Below are 27,863 nucleotides of genomic sequence, written 5' to 3'. Positions count from 1 at the left end.
CCTCATGCACTGGAGCCCTGCTCTGCTACATATAGACTAGCTAACATTGAGGATGCAATATCCGTTTAACAGGGTTGCTGTGAGGATTCAATAAATTAACATAAAACAAGGCACCTAGTAAGGACCTAACTCATGATGAGTACCTAGTAAATGATAGATAATAACAACTATTATCATTAGGATTATTATTTTATTAGAAGAAAACTACTTTTAGGGGAAGTTGCTTTTAACCACTTTTGCTTTTAAAAACTTTTAAATTATTTGATGAAATATATGCCTTCTCCCCGGAAAATAAATGCATGACATATATATACATTCATACTTATGCACACAAAATTTTGCATACAACTTATAGCACCTAACAGAATCCTTTGAGAGCCCATCCGTGAACCCCTTAGGAGAGCAGAGATCTCAAGAAGTTCTGTTCTAAAAGAAGGTAGTTAAGAAGCCTAAAGTTGGTTTAAATATAAACTTGCTAACTAGTGGGAAATTCGAGCAAGGAAAGTTCCTGGCCTTTCCATTCTCTCCAAGGACTTGTGCATCAGCCTGGAGAGAGGAAATGATCGCACACACATACTAACAACAATCACCACAGAGGCAGCAGCATAAAACAGAGCATCCTTAAAGAACAACCACATTACTCCATGAGTCAGAGTTAGGAGGATAGGACCTTAAGGCTTTAATCGGAGAAGGATGCCAGACATTGGCATGGACTATTCAACGTCCTTGCATCTTCCCTAAGCTAGGTGTGGAGACACTTGCAGGGGCTGTGGTGCCCATATTTCTGTGAATGCAAAATGAACCAGAGAAGTAATATTTGTTACTGTTATCCAAATGGACCCCGGGCTGCTGTTGCCTGGGAAGTCTGAGAATTATACATCTACTTGTTTGCAACAGAATGCAAGCTCAAGGCCAGGGATGCATTTGTGCATGATGACAACTCCCCAGATTATTGATTGAAAGAAAAAAGGCATAAAAGTGCTGTGAGAGTCAAAGCAGGTATTTGGACTCTGACTCAGCAATGAAATTTATAAAGATTAAAACTGAAGGCAAACACAATGTTTTGTACCACTAATGTTTAGATCTTTAGACAAAGACTTGGCAGATATATTGAAAAAGGACCACAAACTTTATTGAATACAGTGTTTGAACTGATATGTTTGTGTGCATCGTTGCTTTCTTCAAAAGAAATCTTACACAGAATTCCAGTAAATTGCTTAGACAGGAGAGTTGCTCTCACTGCAGTGGAAATGGGCACTCTCTCTACTCTACCTACTTGGCCTGAGGCACTCCATCAAAACCCTTCGTTTCTCAGGACACAATTTGAAAACCACCAGATTTGGTCACTTCCAAGGACCCTGCTAGACTGTCTGTGAATTGGGAACAACACTAAGTTTAGATTACCTCGAATTACTTTATCTTTTTCTTAACTGACAAATAATTGCATATATTTATGGAATACAATTCGATGGGAAAATACTGCATGATTTCACTTACATGTGGAATCTAAAAAAGTCAAACTCATATAAGTAGAGAGTAGAATGGTGGTTACCAAGCACAGGGAAGAAGCAGGTGGGTTGGGGGTAGATAGGTAGATATTCATCAAAAAGTACAAAGTTTTAATTAGGAAGAATAAGCTTGGGAAATCTATCATACATCAGGGTTACTATTGTTTTCAAATACATAATAATAATATATTATATATTTGAAAATTGCCAAGAGAATAAATTTTAAATGTTTTCACTGTAAGAAAAGGACTTTATCTTTGATTCAGAACTCATAGACATCAATCATCGGGCATACAGAGTTTAAAAATCACACCAGAAAAATATATACAAAAAACTAGAAAGCTTAGAGGTGACTCAGGTTGCCTCTCCTTGCCCTGGCCCCAGCCCACTCCCAGGCTACCTCCAGCATACCTCTTCATGGACTTGGGGGAGAGTTCCTTGTCTACTTCCTTCACAGGCATGCTGTAGGAGTCTACATTGTATTCGCTGTCATCGTCATACTCATGGTCTAGCAGCGTTCTTGCCCATGTCCCCATGTCATAAGGAGGCAGCATTCCTCCAAACTCGGAGGGCAGGATCTCAGGATGAATTAGTTGGTGTAGACTGTTCAGGTTGTTACCATGCAAAAATATCTATAAATGCAGGAAGACAGGAGGAAGGGAAAGACACAGAGGAAACTACATATCATCTAAATACTACAGGGAGGAAGAATAGCAATAGCAAATATGAGTTTTCCACATCTGTTAAAATACTTAAGCCAGTCATCTACTCTGTGAAACAGGCAGGGCTGGTACTATTATCCTAATATTTCATACCAAAATCCTGAGGCTCAGACACTTTACGTAGTTTCTGGAAGGTCAGAGAATTATTGGGTAAAAGAGCTGCAACCACAAATTTAGTTTCTGCTTCACATGCAGGGACATGAGCAGAATAATATGTGCATGCTGATCTGTACATCATCCTGGTGTTAGCTGTGCAAATTTGATGATGTGTATAATGAATACTGTGAAAACAGACCCTTCTCATAAGAGACTCATCAATTACAGAGCCTATGCAAGTTATTACACCCAAAAGCTGTCACTTGCATGGCTTTCTCTTTATCATCAATAAAAATAAGAATATTGTAACCACTAAATTACTGTTTTGTAATGCAAAGTGGGTGACGTAAATAACCGAAGTAGATTAGCATCATGATAATGAAAGGCTGAGTGAAGTTCATGTCCCAAAGTACATTATGTTCTGCGATGTGGCCAGTATCTTCTCTGCTAAAGATTTCCATACGTACTGTCCAGATAGAAAATGAAACAACGGATTAAAAATGTAAAGCTGTATGCATACCGTAATTATTTTGCCTAGATAGTGTTTTTTTAAAAACTGGAGACATACTCAAGACACATACTCAAGCTTTGTTTTTCCATAAATTGCTACCTTTCTTCTCCTGTCATTTCGGTTTTAAAACTGCAGACTGGCCTTCTCTGCTATGGCAGTGTTGTCTCATCTAAATTTATATAATATTTATTTCAACATTATAGTTTATAAGCAACAAAAATAATTTCATTTTTCAGTTCAAGAGGAATAAGTTGACACATTCATATTTGCTCTCTGTACCTTTAGAATCCACTGAAGTAAATATATAGGAAAACAAAGAACAATTACTCTAAAATATCGAATAAAATCAGAAGACTGTAGTTACCAATTAATAAGCATTTTCAACAAATCATAGAAGAGGAAAAGCAGATAACAGCAGGTCACTAGCCAAAATAGGCAGAGCAAATGGCTGTCTGAAGTATATGACATGAGACCCACAGGAGGTGAAAGGTGCCGTCTCCCCCAAAGTACACAAGGTTAATTGCAAACTTTACACCTTGCCTCTCCTGTCTGAGTGCACAACAGCCAGTATTTATATCCAGGAAAACACGTGTGCACCCCTGTGTTCTTTTTATAAGAAGAAATGAAAATAATTTTCCTATGAAAGTTAAGTTCTGGCATATGCAATCCTTATTTCATCAGATATATAACTTTTATCAGATGGAATTGTTCACATAAGAAATCTTCAACTCACACAAGAGTCATGGTAATAAATCCTTGGAGCAGTGAATGTAATCCTAGCACACTACTTCTTCTCTCTTCCCTAAGATTCTGTTGCCTCCTTCTACATCATTTTCCGCTTTGGCCTTGCTTCCACTTTCACTAAGAAAATAGGACAACCAGGTGACATCAACCCACCCACCAGCATCTGTGTCTATGTATTTTGCCTCCACTGCTAGTACAATGAACAGATAAACCCTACAAAGGGTAATCTCTCCACCTGCACACTAGAATTCATCCTCTCTCCCCTACTTGGTTGTATTTCTTAACAGTTCTATCTCTCCCACATCCTCAGATTTCCTCTCTCTGCTAGATCTTTCCCATCAAAGAAAGGACATCCTCACTCCACTCCCCCCACACAGACACAGAAAACCTCTCTTGGCCCTATTTCCATATCCAGTTGTTATCCTATTTCTCTCCTCTTTATAGCAAAATTCACCCAAGGAGTTGTCTATATTAATAGTGCAAATACTCTCTCCCCATTTTTCCTAAATCTAATCTAGTCTGGCTTTGTCTCTTATCACTGAATGAAAACAACTTTTGTCCAGGTCCTTCTCATTATTAGTTTCAGTACCCAATTTCCAGTCCTTATACACCTTGAACCCTCAGTAGCAATGAATATAAAAGATGACTCTGTTCATTGAAACATTTTCTTCTTGCATCTCTGAGTTTCTCCTACCCTCCTAGATACTTCTTTGCAGTCTCTTTTGGTGATTGCCCTAATATCTTAATTGGAGAACTGCTGGTTTTTAGATACATTCTCTTCTTTAACTATACTTACTCATTGGTGATTCCATTCAGTTCGTTTTATTCAGTCAATGACTTTAAAATAGTATCCCTGCACTAGAAATACGTGTCTTGAATCCAGGCCTCTTTTTTGACCTCCATAATTGTATTTCCACCCTCCACGTAAAATAGCCACTTAAATATTCATTGGCCACTGCAAATTTAACATGTTCAATATTGGACTCACAATCTTCCCCAACCCCAAATATGCTCCTCCCTACCTCCAACGTCAGTTAATGTTGTTAACATCATTCTCTGACATCACTTTCTCAGACCAAAACTTTCGACTCATCCTTTACTCCTCTTATTATCTAAGGTGTCAGTAAATCTTGTTGGTGCTCTCTTCAAAATGTATCCAGAATGCAATCATTCTAGCTAGCTCTACTCCTACACCCCTAACACAGCTACTGTCCTTTCAGCTGTGCTCGTGCACAAGCCTCCTAACTGTTTTCCCTGCAGCCACTCTTCTACCTACACTCTATACGCAACAGGGTAGCCAGAATGACCATGTGAAAATATAAAAGTCAGGTCATAACTTTCTGCTCACAATTCCCATTGACTTCTTTCTCCTAGCATAAACTTATAAGGTGTTTTTTGTTTTTTTTTTTTTTTGCTTTTCTTATATAAGCCTATAAGAACTACTCTGAACGCACCTCCTACTGTGCACTTGCCTCGGAACATTTATAATGGATATTTCTTCTGTCTGGAGATTTCTACTCCGAAATGTCCTCATGGCTTGTTGACCTACATCCTGCAAGTCTCTTCTTAAAAGTCCCTTTGTCAAGAAGGCCTTCCTTGGTAAGCCTATTTAACACTGCAACCCTGCCCAACCTCGAAAGCACTATTCATTTTCTACTTATCATGTTTCTTGACAGCACTTCTAATCTTCTATCGTATCGTATAGTTTCCTGACTTAAATCCTGCATATACTATCTTGGCAATTCATTAAATGTGATGCTATTATTTCTCCAAAGCCAAGATTTTACTCATCTTTTACTCCTCTCATCATCTAAGTTGTCAGTAAATCTGTTTGGTGCTATCCTCAAAATGTATCCCAAATCTAATCGGGATATATTTGAAAAAATGCATATTATATGACAATGCTCTTTTAGAACTCTTACATGTGAATTGTATCTCTGAACTAGGCAGTAAAGATGCATTGCATTTGCCCAACTGTTAAGTTTCTACTTTGTTTTCACTAGTTCTATGTAATAACATCATTTATTAACATTTTACTATTTTTCTCTCCTTATATTTTTTTTCTTCCTCCATTTCATGAAAGAAGTCTGATCCTTGTTGGTTCCTGTTTCTGAAGACCTTACATTTCTAAAAATTGGCCCACATAATGCTTCCATTTTTTATTTTACTTTTCTACATTGTGCCATTAAAGAGATTATGTTAGGTGATCTGGAGTAGAAACGTGAAAGACTTTTGAGCTTCACCAAGTTGTAGAAGACAAAATTGGCCATATTGACTAAGAGGAAGAAATTTGTGCCAATTAGTAGGAAAACCTGTTTTCCATCAACATTTAAGTAGCAGGACCACAACCAGTGACTTACTGAAGAATACACTAGGGTAGTGAGTTTCGATGGGTTTTAACTCTAGCAAAGATATCTTTTTATCACAGTTTCGATGGGTTTTAACTCTAGCAAAGATATCTTTTTATCACAGACAACTTGGGAGCAGAAGGAGACCATAGTTGAAGGAATTAATATTGGTTGGAACACTGAGGACATCAAAAGTGGCCATGACAGATGGGAAGTTTGGCTCTGCATGAAAAACTCCAGATACTGACGAGCTTTTGAGGAAAAAGGATGCCTCTGCTAAGACTGATATTGCCAGCAGCCCAGTGAGTTGGAGACTTAAAGTCAAACTTAATTTAAGAAAATGAAGCAGCAGATGAGTCTTGCACACCTGAATTTGTAGGAAAAGATTCACAACTGCTTCTTCAGTTTTTTCTTTTACCAGCTTTTCAGAACATAAACTTACAGCATCTGAAGTATAAGGTGTGTGAGTAATATTATGATGCTGAGTCACTTGGAGTATCAGTGAAGAAATTTAATAGCTTTGTACTGTGTATTGATTATATAAATAGAAATGTAAAGTATTTAAACATGTAATTATTTTCTTATGCGAAAATTTCTAAGTCATATAATTTTAATTAAAATGGTAAAGTTCAGATAACTTACTTCCATCTGGAATAATGCTAGCAATGCATGGCTTTAGGTTGTCAAAACTGTCAAATTCAATTACAAAACCCCAAAACGCAGTGCACTCCTTGTTTTCTAGACTTGATCCTCTTCAGTAGTTTTCAACAGAGCATAAGCATGTTAAAAATCATTTCAGTACAAGTAACCCCTGTATTCAATGACCTTCAAGGGCTTCAAATTTTACTCTGACTGAAAGCTCAGATCCCAGCAATGGTGTATGAGTCTGTATGTGATCTGGTACAACACAGTCCCTCCTATCCCATCCTCTACCACCTACCCCATCCCTGCCATCATCTCCCATAGCTCATTCTGCTCCAACTTTTCTGCCTTCTTGCTGTTTGTGAATACACTAGGCCTGTTTCTACCTAAGGACATTTGTCTTTGCTATTCCTTCTGCCTGAAACTCTTTTTCTCATATTCACAAAACCAGCTCTACTCTACTATCTGCTAGCTGTGATTCACAGCAAATTGGTTAACCTTCCAAGGCTCATTTTTCCATCCATAAAAAGAGAAACATAACAAAATATACTCCAAAGTGGTGGTGTAAGTACCAAATGAGTTAATGTATGCAAAACACTGAGAACAGCATGCGGCATTGAGTGAATACTGCATAAGCATTCACCAGTATAATTTGTATTAAAAGCCCCTGAAGGTTTTTTGGATCACTTGATCATCCTTTCAAAAAGCAAAGCTTGAAATAGCACTTGCGAGGCACTTCAAAACACTTTCTGAATTCTAAAATATGAATTAGCTTGATATTTGGTGGTAGAAACAATTTTTACTCTATATTATAATTGTTTACACAATTCTTCCTCTTAAACTACTAAAACATTTTCAACAAATTCATTTACAGTAAATCCTCTGTTCACTAATGCTTGATATGGACATGTAATTATTTCACTTTCACAAGTACAGATTCATTTACAGTAAATCCTTTGTTTATTAATGCTTGATATGGACGTGTAATTATTGCACTTTCATACTACAAGGAAGCTTCTACTTGAAGTGCCTTCGAGGTCATTGAGAAAAATGGAAACTTATCTTCCACATAGATTTAGAGGAAAGTATTTTGCTGTGGAACTAATCATTTGAAAACTGGGAACAGCATCAGGAGATAAAAATAGCTCTATATATGGGGCCGAAATATTCGGGATTGTATATTAGCTCTGCAACTTTTCTTCTCTGTATGTGAGTAAGCAGGTTACTTATCCATTCCAAGACTTAGCTTCTTCAGCTCTAAAACAGGAGATAATGCTTACTGAATTTACTTTTCAAAGCTGTTGCAAAAATTAGTGAAATGTACAGCAAGATGTATTTTAATAAAAATATGTGTTCAGTATTTACCTGTGCTCTACATTGTATTAAGTATTTTATATAAATTATCTCAATCTCAGAAAAATTATTTTGTTTTATGCACTTCGACTATCCTCATTGTTAGATGAAAGTGAAATTGAAGACACTGCAAGTAAAATGTAATTTAAAGAAGTATTAAAATTTCCACACATTAGCTTCTTTTCAAAATGTGTGACCGATCATGATAATCATTGCAAAAAATTATATTAGATACCACAGGTGTCACTACATTCATTGCTGTACATACTGTGAAATACCACCCACTTATCAGCATATAAAATTATAACTTTTATTTATACTTTACTTCAAAGTAAGTTCATCAATAACATTATAGTAACACAGCATAAAAGATTTTTGGGGGCTTTTAAATTGAGGCTTCAACATATAATAAATGTGCTAAAATATCCTCCTCTTTTGTGAGCAATGAGGAGAGCTAGCTTTTAAACGCTTCATTCACAGATATACTGTTCATAACCACAAGATCTGGAAGATTTTTTAAATGTCTTCTATGTTGATTTATATACAATGTAGTATACTTGATTATAGCTAACATTATGTACACATTATGTATCATAATTGGTTGAATGAGGGATGAGAAAGGATTAAAAAACAAAGAAACTATTACCCTTTTCCGAGTTTTCTCCTTCAGGAAAGGCCGGATCACGGTGTACAGGGCATGGATATACCATGGTTGATTAACAAAATGAATTCCTCCAAATCTCGCTGGGAAACTATCCTAGAGTAACATGGAGGGAAAAAAATTAAAATATGCTTTAATATACCAGGAAGGCTTAGGAAAGGTTATATGATATACAAATTTCTTCTTTCACATACTTAGATGAGATTACTTGTAGAGTTAAGGAGAGCAAAGAAGAAAGAACCTCACCATGTTAAACACTGTATTTTTTTTTTTTGAGACGGAGTTTCACTCATGTTACCCAGGCTGGAGTGCAATGGCGCGATCTGGGCTCACCGCAACCTCCGCCTCCTGGGTTCAGGCAATTCTCCTGCCCCAGCCTCCTGAGTAGATGGGATTACAGGCACGCACCACCATGCCCAGCTAATTTTTTGTAGTTTTAGTAGAGACGGGGTTTCACCATGTTGACCAGGATGGTCTCGATCTCTTGACCTCGTGATCCACCCGCCTCGGCCTCCCAAAGTGCTGGGATTACAGGCTTTAGCCACCGCGCTCGGCCAACACTGTATTTTTAATACAGTAACTGAGATAATGTATAATTAAGTAAATCCTTCCCAAGAATAGGTAATTGATAAGAATTTCAGCATTGTTAGAATGTTCATATGTTAAGCCTGTAAACTGCTAATAGTCATTACAGGACAAGACACAAAAACAGAAGTCATTAGAGATTTGTCAAATAATGAATTTCATTTAAATTATTTACATTTACATTTAAATGTATTTAAATAAAAATATGTTATTAAATAAAAAATATTTATTAATATTTTCCTACATAGGGATTATTAATTATTAATAATTAATCCCTAGGTAGTCATCTATAGTGTAAGCAATGTCAGACACAAAACTCACTTTATTCTCTTTATCTTATTATTTTATCAACTTTGTTACAAACATTCTCTTTTCTTATTTTAACTACAAAAAGGTAACATGCTTAAGCAAAATAAAAACATGGAATTGTACTATAAGAAGCACAAGGATGCATTTTGCAAGGTTAAATGAAAATCAAAGCTCTCTGATCTCACTTCATAGGAAGAAAATGTAAAGCCAGCCTCCTCCTCTTCCTATCCGTAATTAAATAGATGTAGCCCTAGCCCATTCCAAAATATGTAGGGAACCCTTAAGCCAAATGAATGGCAATATTTGACACTACACTTTAGTATGTTAATGATTCTACATAAACAGATCTGATTCTTGCTACTATTTCAAAATTACACATTGAACTGACTACAAAAGTCTTCTTTAAAAAAAAAAAAAAACTAACCTACTAGAAGTGTCTCTGAAGTGACATCACAATACTTGGCATTCTTCTGAATTCTATTTAGAGTATAAGCAGGAAGAAAATAAAAGTAAAGGAACTGTTATAATTATATTTTTAAAATTTAAATGTTCTTTTCAATAAGAGTCTCTGGTCAAAAACGTGCATGGCATAATCCCATTAAAATATTTTGTTTTTATTTTGGATATTTATGAGCATTAGTGAAGTAATCTAGTATTTGCATATTGATTTGCAGAGCTACCAAATTTTATTTTGCAAAGCAACTTCTATTTCTGAGAACCATACCCTATAAAGCAATAATAGTTCAAAAAATAATTAAAATAGCTTAAGATAAAACTTTTACTTTTTATGCCAGTATCTTACTTCTTTTGTAAATACGTGGTTTTTGTTCGAGAGGTTATTATAACAATAAAATGAATCTGAGAGAAATATAGGCATAGTATGTTTTAAAGTTATTTATTTGTATAAATAAAAAGAAGATAGTATATACCTAAATAATAAAGAGACTAAGACAACCTTATTATTATTATTAATTATTATTTCACCTGGATATGGGAGTGATAGAGAGGTTTCCTTACAGGTTTCCGGGCCTGCAGGGGTTTTCCTAGTTTAATCTTTCCCTAAGAGTGTAGCATCTATAAGAATGCAGGGTCTCACATCTAGTCTCCCACTTGCCCCCAATGTATGCAACCCTAGTCTTTGTCAGGAAACCACTACTCTCCAAAATTCTGGGTTCCTGCAGTTAACAATTGCCTCCAGAGCCTCCCAGGGTTCACCTCCTCTCCTGTTTTTCTCCTCTAGATTTCTGTGTGTGCTTGGCTTAGAAGGATTTGTCTCACATTCCTGAGAGTTCAGCAATGCACCTGGAAATATTTTTGTTGTGATGAAACCAATATCTTGATGCTTTATGACAAAAAGATCTTTAAAAATTGTTAACCTGCTGTGCTATCTGAAGCAATCTCTAGAGCACAACTAAGTGAACACCAGCTATTAAGCCAAAAGTCTTGGCTCAAGTGATTTTTTTTTTTTTTTTTTTTTTTTTTTTCCTAGGTTTTTTTTTTTGCAGGCATACCATCACCATGCCTGGCATTTTTTTTTTTTTTTTTTTTTGAGACAGAGTTTCACTTCTGTTGCCCAGGCTGAAGTGCAATGGCGCAATCTCGGCTCACGGCAATTTTCACTTCCCAGGTTCAAGCAATTCTCCTGCCTCAGTTTCCTGAGTAGCTGGGATTACAGGCATCGCCACCACACCCAGCTAATTTCGTATTTTTAGTAGAGACAGGGTTTTACCATGTTGGTCAGGGTGGTGTTATACACCTAATCTCATGTGATCCGCTCACCTTGGCCACCCAAAGTACTGGGATTACAAGTGTGAGCTACCACACTCAGTGGCTCAAGTGATTCTTAAACTTTGAGAATCATAAGAAGGTCATATTTCTTCTTCTCTCCTGAAAAAAAGAAAAGAATATGCAAACATGTACACATAACTTGCACACAATGTCATGGACTTTCTTGGACACATCTTTAGTGGTCCTTGATCAATACCCAATCACAGTTGAGGCAGAGTGAAAGAGCAGGGAAATCCTGGACTTTTCAATCAAGTAGATTTAACTTAAAATTCTGACTTAATGTCACCTCTCATGCATCAAAGTCCAAAACAAGAAAATGGTCCTTGATTCCTTTCTTTCCCTCATTGTGATCTTCCTTGCTTCTAATCATGCCCAACTGCATGTCATTTTTCTGTATCCCCTTCAGTTCTGTGGTCATCATGCTGCTTTACGGCTTGTTAACTTTGTTCTCTCCCACAGGCCTACTGTGGCCTTCCCTCCCTTTGAGTATAATCTGGTTTTACTAATTAATCCCTTAAGACTTAGCTCAAAAAACATCATTTCCAGGAAGCTTTCTTTGATCCCTTCTCTCACTTCTCACCCATAAAAGCCCACTCTCTGCCATCACTAGCAAAAGCCTGGGTCCATCACTGTACTTGCCATATGACCCTGAAACTCTCTTTATTTGTCTGCCTCCACTATTAAACCATGAGCTCCTTGAGTGCAGAGGTTATGTGTTCTGTACAGTCTATTGGTGCCTGGCCTGTAATCCATTTCCACTCACATCATGCCCCACCCTATAAGGTAGGGAATGGAAGGTTAAACATATGATTCTGAATGGGAGAGTTCTGTCAGTGAGATGTACCTGAGCAAGTTTGAAGGGACCAAGAGGAGGCAGCAGTCACCTTTTTGTTTCAGTGGCAGCTGCTAAGCACCTTATTAGCTGAGAGATTGTTCGCAGTAATGTCTAGACCCCACCTTCCTCTTTCTAGGTGTCACTTAGGAAGTGAGAGGCTTCTTGGACAGCAGCAGCAAAGGTGGACACTATTTTCTTGACTCTGAATCACTTCCACAAGGATGTGGCCTCAAAACCAAGGATTCAGCAGCAGTCCTCCTTTAACTTCCACTGCCCAAGCTCTTCCCATGAGGCCTTAAACACTAACTCCCTGTATTAAATCCATTTGTTCTTGAACTATCTAAAGAGATTTGTTTTGTTGTACTGAACTCTGAGCCAGACTGTGCCTCATTCATCTTCATATTCCCAGAATTTCAAAAATGTTTGTGTGTGTGTGTGTGTGTGTGTGTGTGTGTGTGTCCCAGAACAGAGGTAGATAAATGTTTACTGATTAGATCTTGATACGTACTATTTAAGTAAACTATTTATCTTCTCTGAGCCACAATTTCCTTATTTGTAAAATGGGAACAACATTGAATAGGATTGCTGATAACTCACAATATCTCTTAATTATTCAGCACACCCTCTAGGTACAGGGCTACAGTATTAACCACTAGCCCCATCCTACAAATGTGGAAGTGACCATGAAGGAGTGAAAGGAAAATCAAATGTCATGACACCAAATTCACTAAGCCAAAGGGAAAAGTTAAGCTTGGAAACCAAGTCACACACAAAAAAACTACCTTTCCTTTTCTTCCCAAATAGCTGCAAGATAGAAGGCCACATAGCGCCCCAAGTGGTCTCCCTCATCCTGGCAATATAAATTAACAGCTTATCTTCACAAGTCCAGGACAAAGACAAGATTAGAAATCATCCCTCTACCAGCCAAGATAAATGCAGATTTACCAAGTAGCAGGAGATGAATGCATAATCGACTGTTCTTCTAGACTCTCCCTTCACACATAATATGTAGATTCAGTGAGCCACTAACCAAAGCCTCACAAGAATGTGACCCCTTATCTCTCACTACCTCTCCTCCCCTTTTTTTTCTCTTTCCCCATTTCCCTCCTGCCCATTTACCTCTCCTTAAATAATGAAGTCCTCAAAATACTCTATGGAAAGAAACACAGGCCATAGATCCTACTGTGATTTGGGTCTCCTTTTCCCAGGCACATCCTCCACCTTGGCAAAACAAGCCTCTAAATTGATTGAGACCTATCTTAAGCACTTTTTGTTTTGCAGAGGTAGTTTTATAGTGTGGTTTAAGCGGCAGTTGTTTGGCCCTAAATAGCACTACAAAGTACAAACTAATAACAAAAATCACAACACACAATATGCCAATCGTTGACTCTGCTGGCTACATGGTTCTTAGCTGGAGACAATGAAATAAAATCGCTTGGCAATCAGGAAGGGTACAGCCAAGATGGGTTGAAAAGGTAATAAAATTCTTAACTTCCAAATGCTTTGCCAATTCACCTGCTTCCACTCCTTTTTTTTTTCTTTAAGCAAAGCACTTTGTGCCTAATGCAAAGATTGACTTGCCTGAATGTTTCAATTAATGGAAAGTTGGACATTATTTATGGGGTAAATTTATTTATATGTATCATTATACATGTGTGTGTATGTATCAGCGAATTATTCACATATTTCTAGCAAAAATATGTTTGTCTCATGTATCTAACCAAAAAGAAAAAGTAAAGAATCTGAACTATAGCATATTATTCTAAATTTTAAATAAATTTTGATGAAACACAAAAATTATGTATCAGGATAAATACTATTACAAGTAATATTATCTGATTTATGAATAAATCAGTATAATTCCTAATACGATTGATCAGGATAGAGTATATGGCTCCAGATGAGAGCAAAATGAACTTTTCTATGAGAATTAAACCCACAACTTTGGTCTCATTTCACAAGAAACACTGTCTAGGTTCCTAAACCAATCAGTTGCATTAAGATGTGTTTTCAGTGTGAACATAAGCAGAAATTGTATGTGTACCTCGCTTATTCAAAATTAAATCTATCAGCCTTTAAAATATTTTTGTTTAATCTCTTTCTTGTACTTTCTTGAAACATTTAGCTTCAACTACTATACTGTCCATAGCAAAGGGCATATAGTTATAAGATGTAGCACCCAGCACCTAGAAATGACATGTTTAATTCCATAACTCTACCCATAAAATTATACTACAACCTAAAATATTGCATTATATCTATGTGACACTAGGAATACACTATGTGTATAAATATAAAAGAGAGTTACTGTAGAAATTTTGAATACCAAAAACTATAATTTTAAAAATCACTCATAACTTTACCAACCAGAGGAAAACACAATACTCTAAGAATGTTGATGTATGCTCCCAAGTTTTTTTCCAAGTTTTATGCAGATGATATGAAACTTGATTGCTCATCTGGAATTATGACAATAGTTATTGGGAATGACTCAGAAGTGTACAACATATATAATATCTCTGTTTCTGAAACTGCTTTGGTTTGGAGAGAAGAAGTGATTTTGTAGCAGTTGGTATTACTAATTCCCTCAGGAGCATTACAATTAGCTTCCTTCAGATGTGTTTAAAATTAAGTTTGATCTACCTTGACATGCTAGCCACACCATGTTTCCCTAAATATGTCTTTTGAGGCTATCCTTTCTAGATAGTGGAACAACATTTGTATACCTTGTATACGTCTTTTAGAATGATGTATTAGCTGTTTATATACGTGTCTTATTCATCTTCTAGAAGGTTTTGATTCCTGAAGAAAGTCATGCTTTTCCCAGTTCCAAATAGCTGCTCCTTATCATTAGTGGACAGACAGATCCAGGAAAGTCATTCACTTGCTTTCATGATGAAAGCAAAGATTTTTACCAAAACATTCCAACCAGAGTCTTCTGCCAAATTGAGAACAGACAGCCAGGAAACTATTTAATTACCAGCTAATTGGAATGTCTTTTTCTGTGCCTCATAACTGGTAATGAGCCATATTTGAATGAATGGATCAAAAACAAAAGATTTCATCCCTCATACAAGGATAAGAGTTTAAATTGGGATTGTACACATGACAGAGGCTGCTCCACCTCTGTCCACTTAACTTTCACTTCTCATTAAAATCTCATGCTGTCCTGGCACACATACAATAAAGGAACTTGATTAGATGCAAAAAATTGTGTAGAAGCAAAATTTCACCAGAAAAAAAAAAAGTAATTAATCTGATATGTAGGAAAACCAGAATACGTAATATTTTATCTAACTAGGTTGTTTAACATTTAGGAGTTTGTCATCAGAGAAAAGAGAAAAAAAGATAATTGAATGGCTAAAAAATGAATAGTCAATTCCTGTTACAGGAGACATCAGTCTCTAAAGATATACAACACTGTATTTTAAAATAAGTGCCTAGAAAGGCTTTTTACTTCATCAGGATTCTGTAAAACAAAATGCATGTGAATCACGTAGTTACATTTTTGTGATTACTTACAAAATAGTGTCAATTTTAATAAGTGTTTTAAGAAAGAAGCATGGATTTATCATGATGAATCACTTAAAATAGTGGTTAAAATGATACAATCATTTCCCATTAATACATGGCTTCGTAGGTATTAGAATATTCAATTTTTAAAATATGAATATATTTTGAAATAATTGTGCCCTCTCAAATGGAGTTAGGATTTTACCTAACTCCAAATATGTAATAGGATGCAGATAATTTTTAGGATTAATTTTTAAATTGAAAATTGATGTTCTAGGTTCACAGCTAGATACTTTATAGTGTCTGTTTAAGACCCTCAGCCAAATGTCAGCTATTGTTTAAATTTTCCATCATGTATAGAATTGTGTCAACATGTATTTCTCTTAAGTGTAGACAGAACGTGCTCTACCCAAAGGCATACATATCTTTTTTGGCATTACTATTAAAAAAATCATTTCTCCATTCTATATGTGTTAATATTGGCTGAAAAAGACCTCACAACACAGTGACTCCTAGAAAATCTCTCTTTTGCCGTGTCACTCTCCTCTCAGGGAATTCAGTTCTCACTATAGAGATTTGCAGCTTTACTCTGTTTCATTTCTGTCTGAGAGTGTTCTCTGGTTTGCTTGTTGTTGCTGCTGTTTTAAAGTTAGTTGGAGATAATGCCCAAATGACATATCTTCTCAGTGCACACTACTAGAAAATCTGCCATAGGATCCTTAAGGTTTTACAGAATCCTGTTCTTTAAACTGTGGGCGGGCATTTATTGTAGAGCCAGCAGGTCTCACACTAACACTTTGAAGGCAGAAGGATTTGGCTGCATTGCTTTGGTGATTCTACAATCACTATTTATAGTTTGGACAGGGAGAGTTTTTAACTTCTACTCAAGATGACTGGAAGGAATTTTCCCTGGCAACTCAGAACTGTCCTTCTATCAGGTCCTTAAAGTTTTCCTTTATGCAGTCTGTAGAGGAGCCTATCAGACTCCTCATTGCACTTGGGCATTATTTCTAATTAACTTTAAAAACTACCACGGGGGTCAGGGCTGCTCCAGTTTATGAAAACGCAGGCCCATAACATGGCACAAGCTCCACTTGCTTCATATAAGATAGCACATGACTGTCATCTGCCTATGGGAAAACGAGAGCTTTGTGATAGTATTGTCATTGTTGTAATCTTAATGTAGACTATCATTTCCAAATTTTTAATTTTTTTTAATCTGAAAAAACTGTATAAATCGTCCAAATCTACAATCAATAACTTTATTTCCTCTTTAATCACTTAATTGACTTGTAGTTAGTAATTATATATTGATTCCCTGGGGGGGAACACAATGTTACTTCTTTTTTTTCTTTTTCTCCTTTGTTTTAAATACATATGCTGAAATAATATGTAGCATTCTTGACTCCCAGTTTCCAGTAATAAATCCAGTTACCTATTAGATAATGTGTCTGTATCAGCAAAGATACCCCTGCACCTCAGTACCAGCCACATACTCAGAATTACCAAATAGAGCAAAGGGATTATTATGGAGAAAAAAAAACCTACAGGAGTGTATTATGACTATATGCACAGAGTCTCTGACATGTGTGAGCTAGATGTGATTAGGCCATCTCAAAATCTCAAGCATATTCTAATTACTGACAAATCATTCTTTTGTTATCGTTTTTCAGTACCTACAGTTGATCAGTTGGTGCTGCCTAACTTCAAACACAGCTAACCCCTGCCCAAACCTGGACTTTTATACAATGTTAATGTACTTGTATGGATAGATGCCTCCACCAGGATAAAACTCTCAGCTTTGGCGACTGTTTTATGAGTGATTCAATGACATCAATTTTGCATATGGAGGGGAATGTCTGAGTCCTGAGTACAGTAAAACATAGACAACTTAAAGAAGAATACTACATAAGATGTTCTCCCTTGAAAGAGGGAGATTTACCTAGCTAAAGAGCTAGTTTTACCTAGCTAAATATTTCCCAAAGTAAAACAACACTAAAAATTAAACTGTAACATGATTAGTCATCATAACAGAATGGGCAACAAAATCTCTTTCGTGAGCAAAACATACATGGCCTTCTCACCAGTTACCTTTTCTACCAGAGAAGGCTGATAACAGATGGAAGCAAATCACAGCCACGCACCCTCAACATGAAGATATGGGGCTTATTTAAGTCAGCTGCTGCTTGTGTGTGCCTGATACAATCGGGAAGTAAGACAGCCTGGAGAATGTGACACAAAGCCATTCTCACACCACCTCACAGTCTAGGAAACACCAATCTCAATCAAGTACAACAGCAGGAGAGAAAACTACTGCCTTATAAAAATGTGACATTGTCGCGTTCCTAGGTCAGACTCTTTTATTAAAACTAAATGCACAGCAAGGGTCACAAATAATTGTGACATTTTTAATCAAAGGAGTGAGTGTGGTAATTTTCTGTGAATGATATTGAGGCTTGTAGCCCCAATATGTCAGCTGACAGCAGGAAGGCCTTACTATGACTCCAGCTAGTGTATCAATAATGGATTGAGTCTCCCACTTGACTTTTAAACTACTTTAGATAACACACATTTAGAAGTGCTGATGTTCTCATATCCAAAATTGCCAAAGGGGAGTTAAGTGGCAGAGTGTAGGCTAGAGAACCTGAGAGGAACAAATTACAGCAAGAATCAGGCTAAAGTCCTTAATGGATATTTCAGGACACTCCTGCCTACATCAGGCATGTGAAACTAGCCAAGATTGAATTTAATGATGAAAACGCTGAGAGAGTTTGCAAGACAGGAACTGTCATATTCTGAGGAGGGACCATATATCGGTAAAATATTATTGAAATACACTTCAAAATATACTCTTTATGTCCCTAATGTTGCTTCCAGACATCAGTTATAAGAAAATTATCATTAATTTGGGCAAAAATTTTTGTGCAAGACTGTTTGTTTCATTTTCACATTTTGTAATTAGGAAAATACTGGAATGAATTGAAATTTACTTCAACAAAAGAGTTAGTAGATAATGTATTTATAAAATGTAATATGAAAGAACCAGTAAGTGGCATTTTCAAAGAATTCCTAATGACAAAATAAATCTTATATTTCAGGTTAATAAATTAGCACCTGGTTAACTCTGTATAATAATAGATGACTTACTTTATTCTTTGTACATTTTAATATATTGCAAATGTTCTGAAAGGGCCAATATACTCCACACATGCATGCATGTATACACAGTTATAAATATATATAATAGAAAAATATCACATTCTTTTAAAAAGATTGGCACAAAGACAAATTGTATAGCATCCTAAGCATCAATTAAACTTAACAAATTTTTACTAAGACTTACCCAAGGATAGGAAATGTAAGGGGAATATGAATGAAGTAGTATTTACCTTGAAGGAGTTTATATTCTGGTAGAGAATAAGTAACATAAAGCAAAGAAAGATAACTTCCATAAGGTGTTAAGAGGCTTAAAGAAGAGAAAGAATGAGAGATTGAAAAGTTGGAGGGATGAGGAAAGAACTCACAAAAGAGATAGCATTTGGAATGGATATCGGGGTATCAATAAGAATCTGGTAGAAGAGTGCGCCAGGAAGAAGGAGTAGTAGGAACAGAGACAGGAAAGATAAGGTCACCTTTAGGATCCGGTTGCCAGAACTGTTTGCCTGGAGTTGAAGGTAAGTGTGAGGGAGCCTTGGCAGGTAATTGAAGGTAAGTGTAAGAGAGAAGACGATGTGGAGCCTACCTGGGTATTGCCAGCTGCCTCCCAGAAAGGTTTGTGCGTATCTTAGCACCGGGTGTTCTTGAGAAAGGAGTGGTGACACGCTGAAGTTGTGCTGTGGGAACATTAATTTAGTAGGGGCATGTGGCTTGATATAGAAACTTTACATTTTAATATTTATATTTTAGTGCAACCAATTTAATGTGGAGACATTGAGTCACAAGTAAAGAAAAAACCAGCAGTAGCAACTAGAGTTTTACGTTAGTTTAGTTTAGCTTTTTTTAAATGACTAAGTAATGTGTGACACAGGCATCCATATGCCAGGTTCCCCCAACCCACATCATGGGTCCTCCACCTCTGGGCAGCAGGTTTAAGGCAGTGAGAGTCAGAGCTGGGTCAGTACTGGAGTCAGACTTGGGAACCGATGGAGGTATGAACGGAATAAGGGTCGTGGGTATGGTGCACATTTCTTAGAGTAAAAAATGGTGATTTTATGTTTTGGCCTGCCAATGTTGTTTGATAAATGCCTGAAAAATTCTCTACTTTACTTGATTTCAAGTAGAGAGAAAGTGAAGTTGGAGACATCAAGTCAAAACTATTAGTGCTGTGCAGATAACCAGAGCCCAAATCTGAGTCAGACCAAGGGGTTAACTCTGAAAGAAAAACTAGGTACCCATATTGAACATATGAGTGAGATGAGGCTCTACAACTTCATGAACAATTGTATGCAAAGGGGACCTGGGAGAGAATGGCTGAAAGTAGTTTGATACAGTTTAATCTGGGTTAGTTGAGAGACCACTAATTGTGCTAAAAACTGAAAAGGATCATATTTGAGAGAGTGATGTGATTTCAAGTGTCCATAGACCACACACGTGAAGATGTTCCTGAGCTAGGAGAGTTCAGGCCAGGGTAGAGATGTAGAAAAGCAGAAACACAGAAAAAAATAAATCAAAAGATTTATGAATACATATAAAGGGTATCTGCTACAGGTATCTGTATATTTGAAAATAATAAGAATACACATTTTTCTCCCTAATTTAAGTTATTGACCAATATCATGGAGCTGAGTTGGAGAGAAGAGGGAGGCTACTGAGCCAGAGTGATGATTTCCAATCATTTGCCAGAACAATTTTAGTTCTACCACCTCCTTTCAGAACTGTGTGGTGTCCATATGGATTGTGAGGCAGTAGATTATAAAGATAGCTTGAGAGGATCTAAAGATGTATCAGGCACATGTTCTTCAAAAAAGCACACATGAACAACAGCAAGACTGGGGCTCAGCATGTAGGCAGCCCCTCAGTCTGAAACTGCTGATCAGGAACTCTCATTCTGTCTCTAACTGTTTCCTGAAAAGGTGAAGAAAAAGGGGATGGTACCTCAGTTTAGCTAATCTGGGAAGATCGACTTTCTCTTACCTGCCTGTTAGTTTTATTTAATGCAGTAAGAAGAAAGCAAGGGTTCGGCTTGTGATCATCACTCTCTTTTCAAAACCCAGAAACACTTAATGAATGTACATCTAAATACAAAGAAAGAATATCCAATTCAATGCTTCAAAGATTTTACTGAGCTTTTCTTGCATTTTTTACAAACAAATCTTACAGAAACTTATTAATTTTGGTTAATTTGAGAAGATTCTAATTGAAATACCAAGAAATTCAGATGGCCTGAGTAAAATTCTTCTTCCTTTTGCTTTACCCCCTGTGACTTTATTGGAAAGTAATAAGCACCCAAAGCTATTCTCTAGAAGTTTTATTTCATGTTGCTACAAAGCCCTTCAACAAATAAAGCTTCTCAGGAAACAATATTCAACACGATGTTGAACCATGGTGCAGTTCATGGGAGTGAAGATGTCAATGATTAGCACTTACTGTCTGCCCCTAGCATTATTGTGCATTCAATGCTTTCATTTCCTCTTGAACTTTACAATAGAGTTGGAGTGTTTATACTAGTATTTTGCCTACTAATATGCATGAGGAAGATATGCAAGCATCTCTGTTTGCCTGAGTGTTCACATCAGAGCAACCACACACATCTGCAGTCTTTCCTTCCACGAGCTCAGTCTTATAAAGAAAAAAATTTCCATCCCAGCTACATCACTATTGCATAAAATCCTCTAGGAAGAACAGATCTTCTGAGTAACTGTTCTTTCCAACAGTTGCTGTGTATGTGGTATTTGTGTGGTTAACTTTTTCCTTGAAACCTCATGAGTAAAAGTAAAGAATATTACATGCCTTGCCTTCCCACCCACCCTTGATACCTAACTGAACAAAGCAATTCAGAAAGGAGGAAAAAAGCTGGTTCAATACCCTGTTTTACAGAACATAAGAATCTGACTGACACTGGGGCAATGCAGTCATTTTAAACATGGAAATATGTGACATATTTATGGTATTTCAATCTGTATTATTTTTAGAAACACAATCTCTCTGTAATAGATAGTATAGTTCAACTAGGTAGATTCCAGAGTTTCTGAAGAGAAAATATGAGACCTTTTATCCAACATCTTCATCTTCAACACTCTAACTGACCTCATCCATGTAGTTTGTCGTTGGATCAGATTTTGAGAATATTCCTTTTTTCTACCATCATTTCCCATTCCTTCAACATGGGTCTTATATGTGTTCATGTTTCTGTTGGTACATGTGTGTGTACCCAATGGTAATTTCCATTTTAAGGTTTATGTATTAACTTTAAAAAAAATCCTCGCATTTAAAAAAGCATCAAAAATCCTTCACTCATGAAAGTTAATAAATAGGTAGATTTCACTTTGAAGAATTCCACTTTTATGACTTTTATTCTCTCTGCCATATAGCTTTGACCAAAAATAAAACAGTAACAAAATACCCTACTTCTTTGAATGATCCAAAAGTGCTTTCTGAATGTAACGTCATGGTGTTCTTCAAAAGATACAATAAAAATGGTTTTTTTCTCATTCAACATTTATTGTACCTGCTATAAACTGTATTGGCACAATGCTGGGAATGGGATGCTGACTGTATATTTTTACTTTTCACTACTCAGAAGGTACCTGAATCTATTAATTCATTAATTTAATTTTATTTCATTTTGAAATATTAATAGACTCACGGGATGTTACAAAAACTGGCCCCATGCACCCCTTGCTTGGCTTCTCCGGATGGAATGACTAGAATGACCAAAACCAGGAAATTGACAGTGGTACAAGCTGCGGAGTCTGTTCACATGCCGCCAATTTTGCAAGCACTCGTGACTATGTGCATGTATGTACTTGCAGACAATTTATTATCTGTGTAGGTTTGTGTAACCACTACCACATTCAAGATACAGAAATGTTCTACCACCCCAGGGCTGCTTCATGCTACCCCTTCAGAGTAACACTCAACCTATCTGACCTCAAATCCTAACCCCTAGTAAGCATTAATCTCTTCTCTATCTCTGTAATTTTGATAATTTTTTGAGAATTATGTACACAATGCAGTATGCTGCCTTTTGAGATTGGCTTTTCTCACTTACCACAATGCCCTTGATATCCACAAAAATTGTGTGTAGCAATAGATTTTTGTTTTTCCTGCTATGGCAAAGTAGTATTTTATGATATGAATCTATCAGAGTTTTAATCATTCACCTATTTTAGGACATTTGAGTTACTTCCAGTGTTTGGCTATTATGAATAAATCCACTATAAATGTTTGTGTACAAGTTTTTGTGTGAACATAAGCTTTCATTTCTCAGCATTAGATGTTCCAGAATGCAATTGCAGAATCATATGGTCTCATGTTCAGCTTTACAGAAAACTGCCAATTGTTTTCCAGAGTAGCTGTGCCATTTTACATTCCTTCCAACAAGGAAGGAGAGAGACAATTCCTCTTCATCTTTGCTAGCCTTTACTATTTTCACTTTTCAAAAAATTAAATGATTTTGAGAGGTAAGTAGTGATATCTCATTGTGGTTTTAATTGCATTCCCTAATGGCAAAGATGTTGAACATCTTTTCATGTGCTTATGTACCATCTGTATCTCGCCCTTGGTGAAATGTCTGTTCATGTGTTTTAACCATATTCTTATTGGACTGTTTTTTCATTGTTGAGATTTTAGTGATTTTTATATGTCCCTAGATAAAAGTCCTTGTCAGATATGTGGTTTGCAAATATTTCCTCCCCATCGGTGGCTTGTCTTTTCATTCTTTTAACAGAATGTTTCACAGAGCAATTTTTTTTTAATTTTGGTGAGGTTCAATTTACCAAATTTTTATTTTATTGATTATGCTTTGAGCATCAAGTCTATGAACTCTTTGTCCAGCTATAGATCCTAAAGATTTTCTCCTATTTTTTTAAAAGTTCTACAGTTTGCTGTTTTACATTTAAATAAATAGTCCACTTGAATTAATTTTTGCCTAAGGTTTTAGCTTTAAGTTGAGGTTCTTTTGTTTATTTGCCTATGTTTTTCCAATTACTTCTTGCAACATTTGTTGAAAAGCTGTACTTCACCTGTTAAATTGCTTTTGTACTTTTCTCAATTATCAGTTGGGCATATACGTACATGTCTATCTCTGGGTCCTCTATTCTGTTCTATTGATCTATGTTTATCTCTCTGTTAGTTCCACATTCTAATATTTATCTCTCTACTACTATTTCTGCTATATCAATTTGACAAAAAAGAACAAAATCTACTTCTTTTCAGTATGCACATTAAAAATATTTATCAAATATAATCTTATGTTGTTCTCTAAAAGATAAAGTTGATTTTTAATAAAATAATAATTCCTTGCCCCCCAAAGCTGACAAATTATCTTGTCATTTTAAATTTTTCATCTTCATAAACCAAATGATATTGGTCTGAAATGTTTCCTTTAAACCAAAAAATGACTAATATGCCGCCATGAAAATGATAAACCATATACCTGAGTCAAAGATACATTATCTAAACTTTGAAAAATACTTGTAGGAAAAAAATACAACTAGAAATAGCTAGTTCAAAAAGCTCTTACCTATATGAAGAAACAATAGACAAAAAAATCTTTGCTAGCCTAGATTTACAGAATACCCATAATGTCTTGGACAAACCTGTCATTGTATGATCTTAATTTTAACCTGAAGAAACTGAGGCACAGGAAATTTAAAGGCCTATGTAATCAAGCTGTTTTTAGTCAAGGTAAGCATGGACCCTACCATAGTTTCAAATCTACTGCTGACTCCACTTAGCTATAATTTTTGTATTCACTGGTAATGGGAAAGATATCAAAATTTGAATATTAAACAAAAGTTAGGTATCACACTAAGAATATACTGCTTCACCTACTCCTATAGCTGAGCATTATTCACCCACTCTACAACAAACACTCACTTCTATAATTTTCTTCATTTAGGTTAAAAAAATCGTATTTTACTAATGATAAAGTAATTTAAGAAATATTTGTTAAATGCCATTTTTTGCCACTCCTCTAGTGATTGTAAGACACCATGCCTGCCACCATGGATTCTGCTATCTAATTGATGTAATATTTTTATACTAGATATTTTACCAGAATGCCTTTGATAAACATAAGTATCATTATAAGTAGGTAGTTCTGATATAAAACGACAGACTGAAAACACATATGTATCTCTGCTACTCTTGAGATTTTATCTCAAGTGACAGGAAAGATATTTTTTAAAAGAATACCACAAATAAGGAGAGTACTGAAGGAAAAAAGTCATATCAATTATTTCAAAGTATTTTCAAATAGGAAAATGAGATAGAAGCCTACTGAGAAAAAAAAAATCACAGGCACTATAGATGCCAAAACTACTGGGAAAGGTAGGTGAATTAAACAAGAAGCTGTAGGTTTAAGGCAAGAGTTAAGTGAAACCAATACAGGACATTGGCCCTGAAACAAAACCAGAAATCAGTTAGGCAAATTAGAAAAGAAAGTGATGTGACTGAGAGACTAATTTTTAAAAGAATAGAAATAATTTCCCAAATAAATATTATGAAAATTTAACTATAAGATATTGGCAGTAAATCGTGAAAAAGGTGTTTTGGCTCGTAACTATAATCTCTCCTACTTAATCTTTATGAAGAGTTAAGTATCTTACTTGAGGTATATTAAATCAAGTTAAGTGTAAAAGAAAGAAAAATAAGACCAAGTTCCTCATAACAAGACTAAGGCAATTAAAAAAAAAATGTTCTACTAGTAGACTTCCAATATATCCCTGGGTGTCTTAGCAGCAGAGTTTGGAGTGTTACTTCCTGACAATCTTCTGGAAACAGCCACATAAAAGATAATTGGATTCTTTTTTCCCCAGCTCTATTGAGGTATAATTGATAAATAAAAAGTATATCTATTTAAGGGGCACAACTTAGGGTTTTGGTAGACATAGACTTTGTGAAATAATCAGCATAAGCAAGATAATTAACATAGTCACCATGCTGTACAGGAAACCTCCAGAACTATTCATCTTGTATGACTGAAAGTTTGTCTCTTTTGACTGACATCTCTTCATTTCCCCCTCCTTTAACAGATGTGTGAGCTGGAATTAGAACTGACATTTGTTTGTGTAAACAGCAGTAACATTAACCTTTCAAATAGGATTGAGATTCCAGGCAAGGTGTGGTGGCTCATTCCTGCAATCCTAGAACTTTGGGGAGCTGAGGAGGGAGGATCACATGAGCCCAGGAGTTTGAGAACAGCCTGGGCGACATGGTGAAACCCTGTCTTTACAAAAAATACAAAAAATTAGCAAGGCATGGTGTTGCATGAAAAAATACAAAAAATTAGCCAGGAGTGGCAGTGCATGCCCATATTCTCAGCTACTTGGGAGGCTGAGGTAGGAGAATCACTTGAGCCCAGGAGGCTGAAGCTGCAATGAGCCATGATTGTGTCACTGCACTCCAGTCTGGGCAACAGAGTGAAACTCTGCCTCGAATAGCTATCTATCCATAGATAGATAGATAGATAGAGAGATAGATAGATAGATAGATAAGATATATATGTATTTGAGATATAGATATATTTAACTATATATATATATATATTTGAGAATATATTTGAGATACATTGAGAATATATATATATTCTCCTTGTACACATATATATGTATTTGAGATATATATATTTGAGAATATATACATATAAATATTTGAGGATATATATATATGAGATATATATTTTAAGAATATATATATACACACACATATATACATATATTTCCTCACTAAAGTACTTTGACACTGCCCTAATGCTAGCAAACAAAGTAACCTTTAAAGCCCTAGGATTAACTCCATTTAGTTTGGCTGAGTTACTCCTATATTAACATAAAAAAGAAAGTATGTGCTGTTCTCAGATATTAACATGAAGAAGAAAGTATATGCTATTATTTGTATATGCACAGTCTACAGTCTAGTTCTACTTCAATATTAGCTGGACTGCAAAGTCCAGTTTGGAGCTAAGGAAAGAGACAAAGGGAAGCAGAACTGGAGAAAATGTTACTGAAGACAGGGCTGACCTTTATGCTCAGCCAGTGGGGAATGAGCAATTCTCCAAACAAGCAATCATACATGAATCTAAACAACAAATAGTTTTAGGTGGCATAAAGCTTGACTTCAAAATGACTCATTCCTTCTTCTCCCTGCTAGAGCAGTGAAAACATTAAAACAGAACATTAGACAAGGTTCTTGGATAACTGGGACTCCACTGAAGATAAAACGCTACACAATGAATTCAAGAATCCAGCCTCTTATCTGTCTCTTATTATAGCTCCACAGGAACAGAGATGAGATGAAAGATCAGACATGGTTTGAAACGAACAAAAAAAGAACTAAATTTACATACTTTTATTAACAGCCCATTTAAAATTCTATTTCAAAGAAATAAGAAAAAAAATGATATGAAAGGAGACGACGGAATGCTACAAGACAGCACTGTGATAGTGATAAACTGTACTTCTTTTTCTGACAGTCGGCACTTGCACAGCTTTCACTCTGCTCTCTCTGTATGACTTGCTAAATGTCCAGTGTGCAGAGGTTATAAGCATTTCACTAAGTGATGGCGATGCATCTTCAGGTCTAGCCACCATTCTCCATGTAGGACGATGCATGAGAACTGATCAGACCATGCTCTTGACAAAAACTGCTTCATCGATCTAGTTTAATATCCAAGCTCCTTGCTCCCTATGAATTCCATCATTCCATCATCAGGCAATATTTGTAAGAAATACGGCTCCTGACATACCTAAAGTGAACCAACTGCATGTTGCAACTGTGACAGTATCTTCCCCCATTTAATCCATTATTTAGCATAGGGATGCTAGATTTATCTATTAACATACACTTGTCCTGTCAAGTCAAAAACTCTCCTATAAAAAAAAACTTAAATTTTTTTATAGTGGGGCCGGGCGCGGTGGCTCAAGCCTGTAATCCCAGCACTTTGGGAGGCCGAGGCGGGTGGATCACGAGGTCAAGATATCGAGACCATCCTGGTCAACATGGTGAAACCCTGTCTCTACTAAAAATACAAAAAATTAGCTGGGCATGGTGGCGCGTGCCTGTAATCCCAGCTACTCAGGAGGCTGAGG

The 27,863-nt window shown here is 36.1% G+C and overlaps 1 protein-coding gene across 1 annotated transcript in view; it reads right to left on the bottom strand.

Moving 5' to 3' along the window:
• Positions 1–27,863, bottom strand: part of LOC108289348 (clavesin-2) — a 66,649-nt gene that overhangs the window by 9,307 nt on the left and 29,479 nt on the right. Inside the window, exons 2-3 of the mRNA XM_017508796.2 lie at positions 8,571–8,681; positions 1,920–2,140 (exon numbers count right to left, since the gene is read on the bottom strand). Coding sequence (XP_017364285.1) covers positions 1,920–2,140; positions 8,571–8,681 — 332 coding nt within the window. The remainder of the gene's footprint in view (positions 1–1,919; positions 2,141–8,570; positions 8,682–27,863) is intronic.

Source organism: Cebus imitator, unplaced genomic scaffold, assembly GCF_001604975.1.
Source record: "Cebus imitator isolate Cc_AM_T3 unplaced genomic scaffold, Cebus_imitator-1.0 Scaffold400, whole genome shotgun sequence".
NCBI classification, from domain to species: domain Eukaryota; kingdom Metazoa; phylum Chordata; class Mammalia; order Primates; family Cebidae; genus Cebus; species Cebus imitator.
Note: the sequence above shows the minus strand (reverse complement) of the source record. Positions and strands in the feature narration are given on the sequence as shown.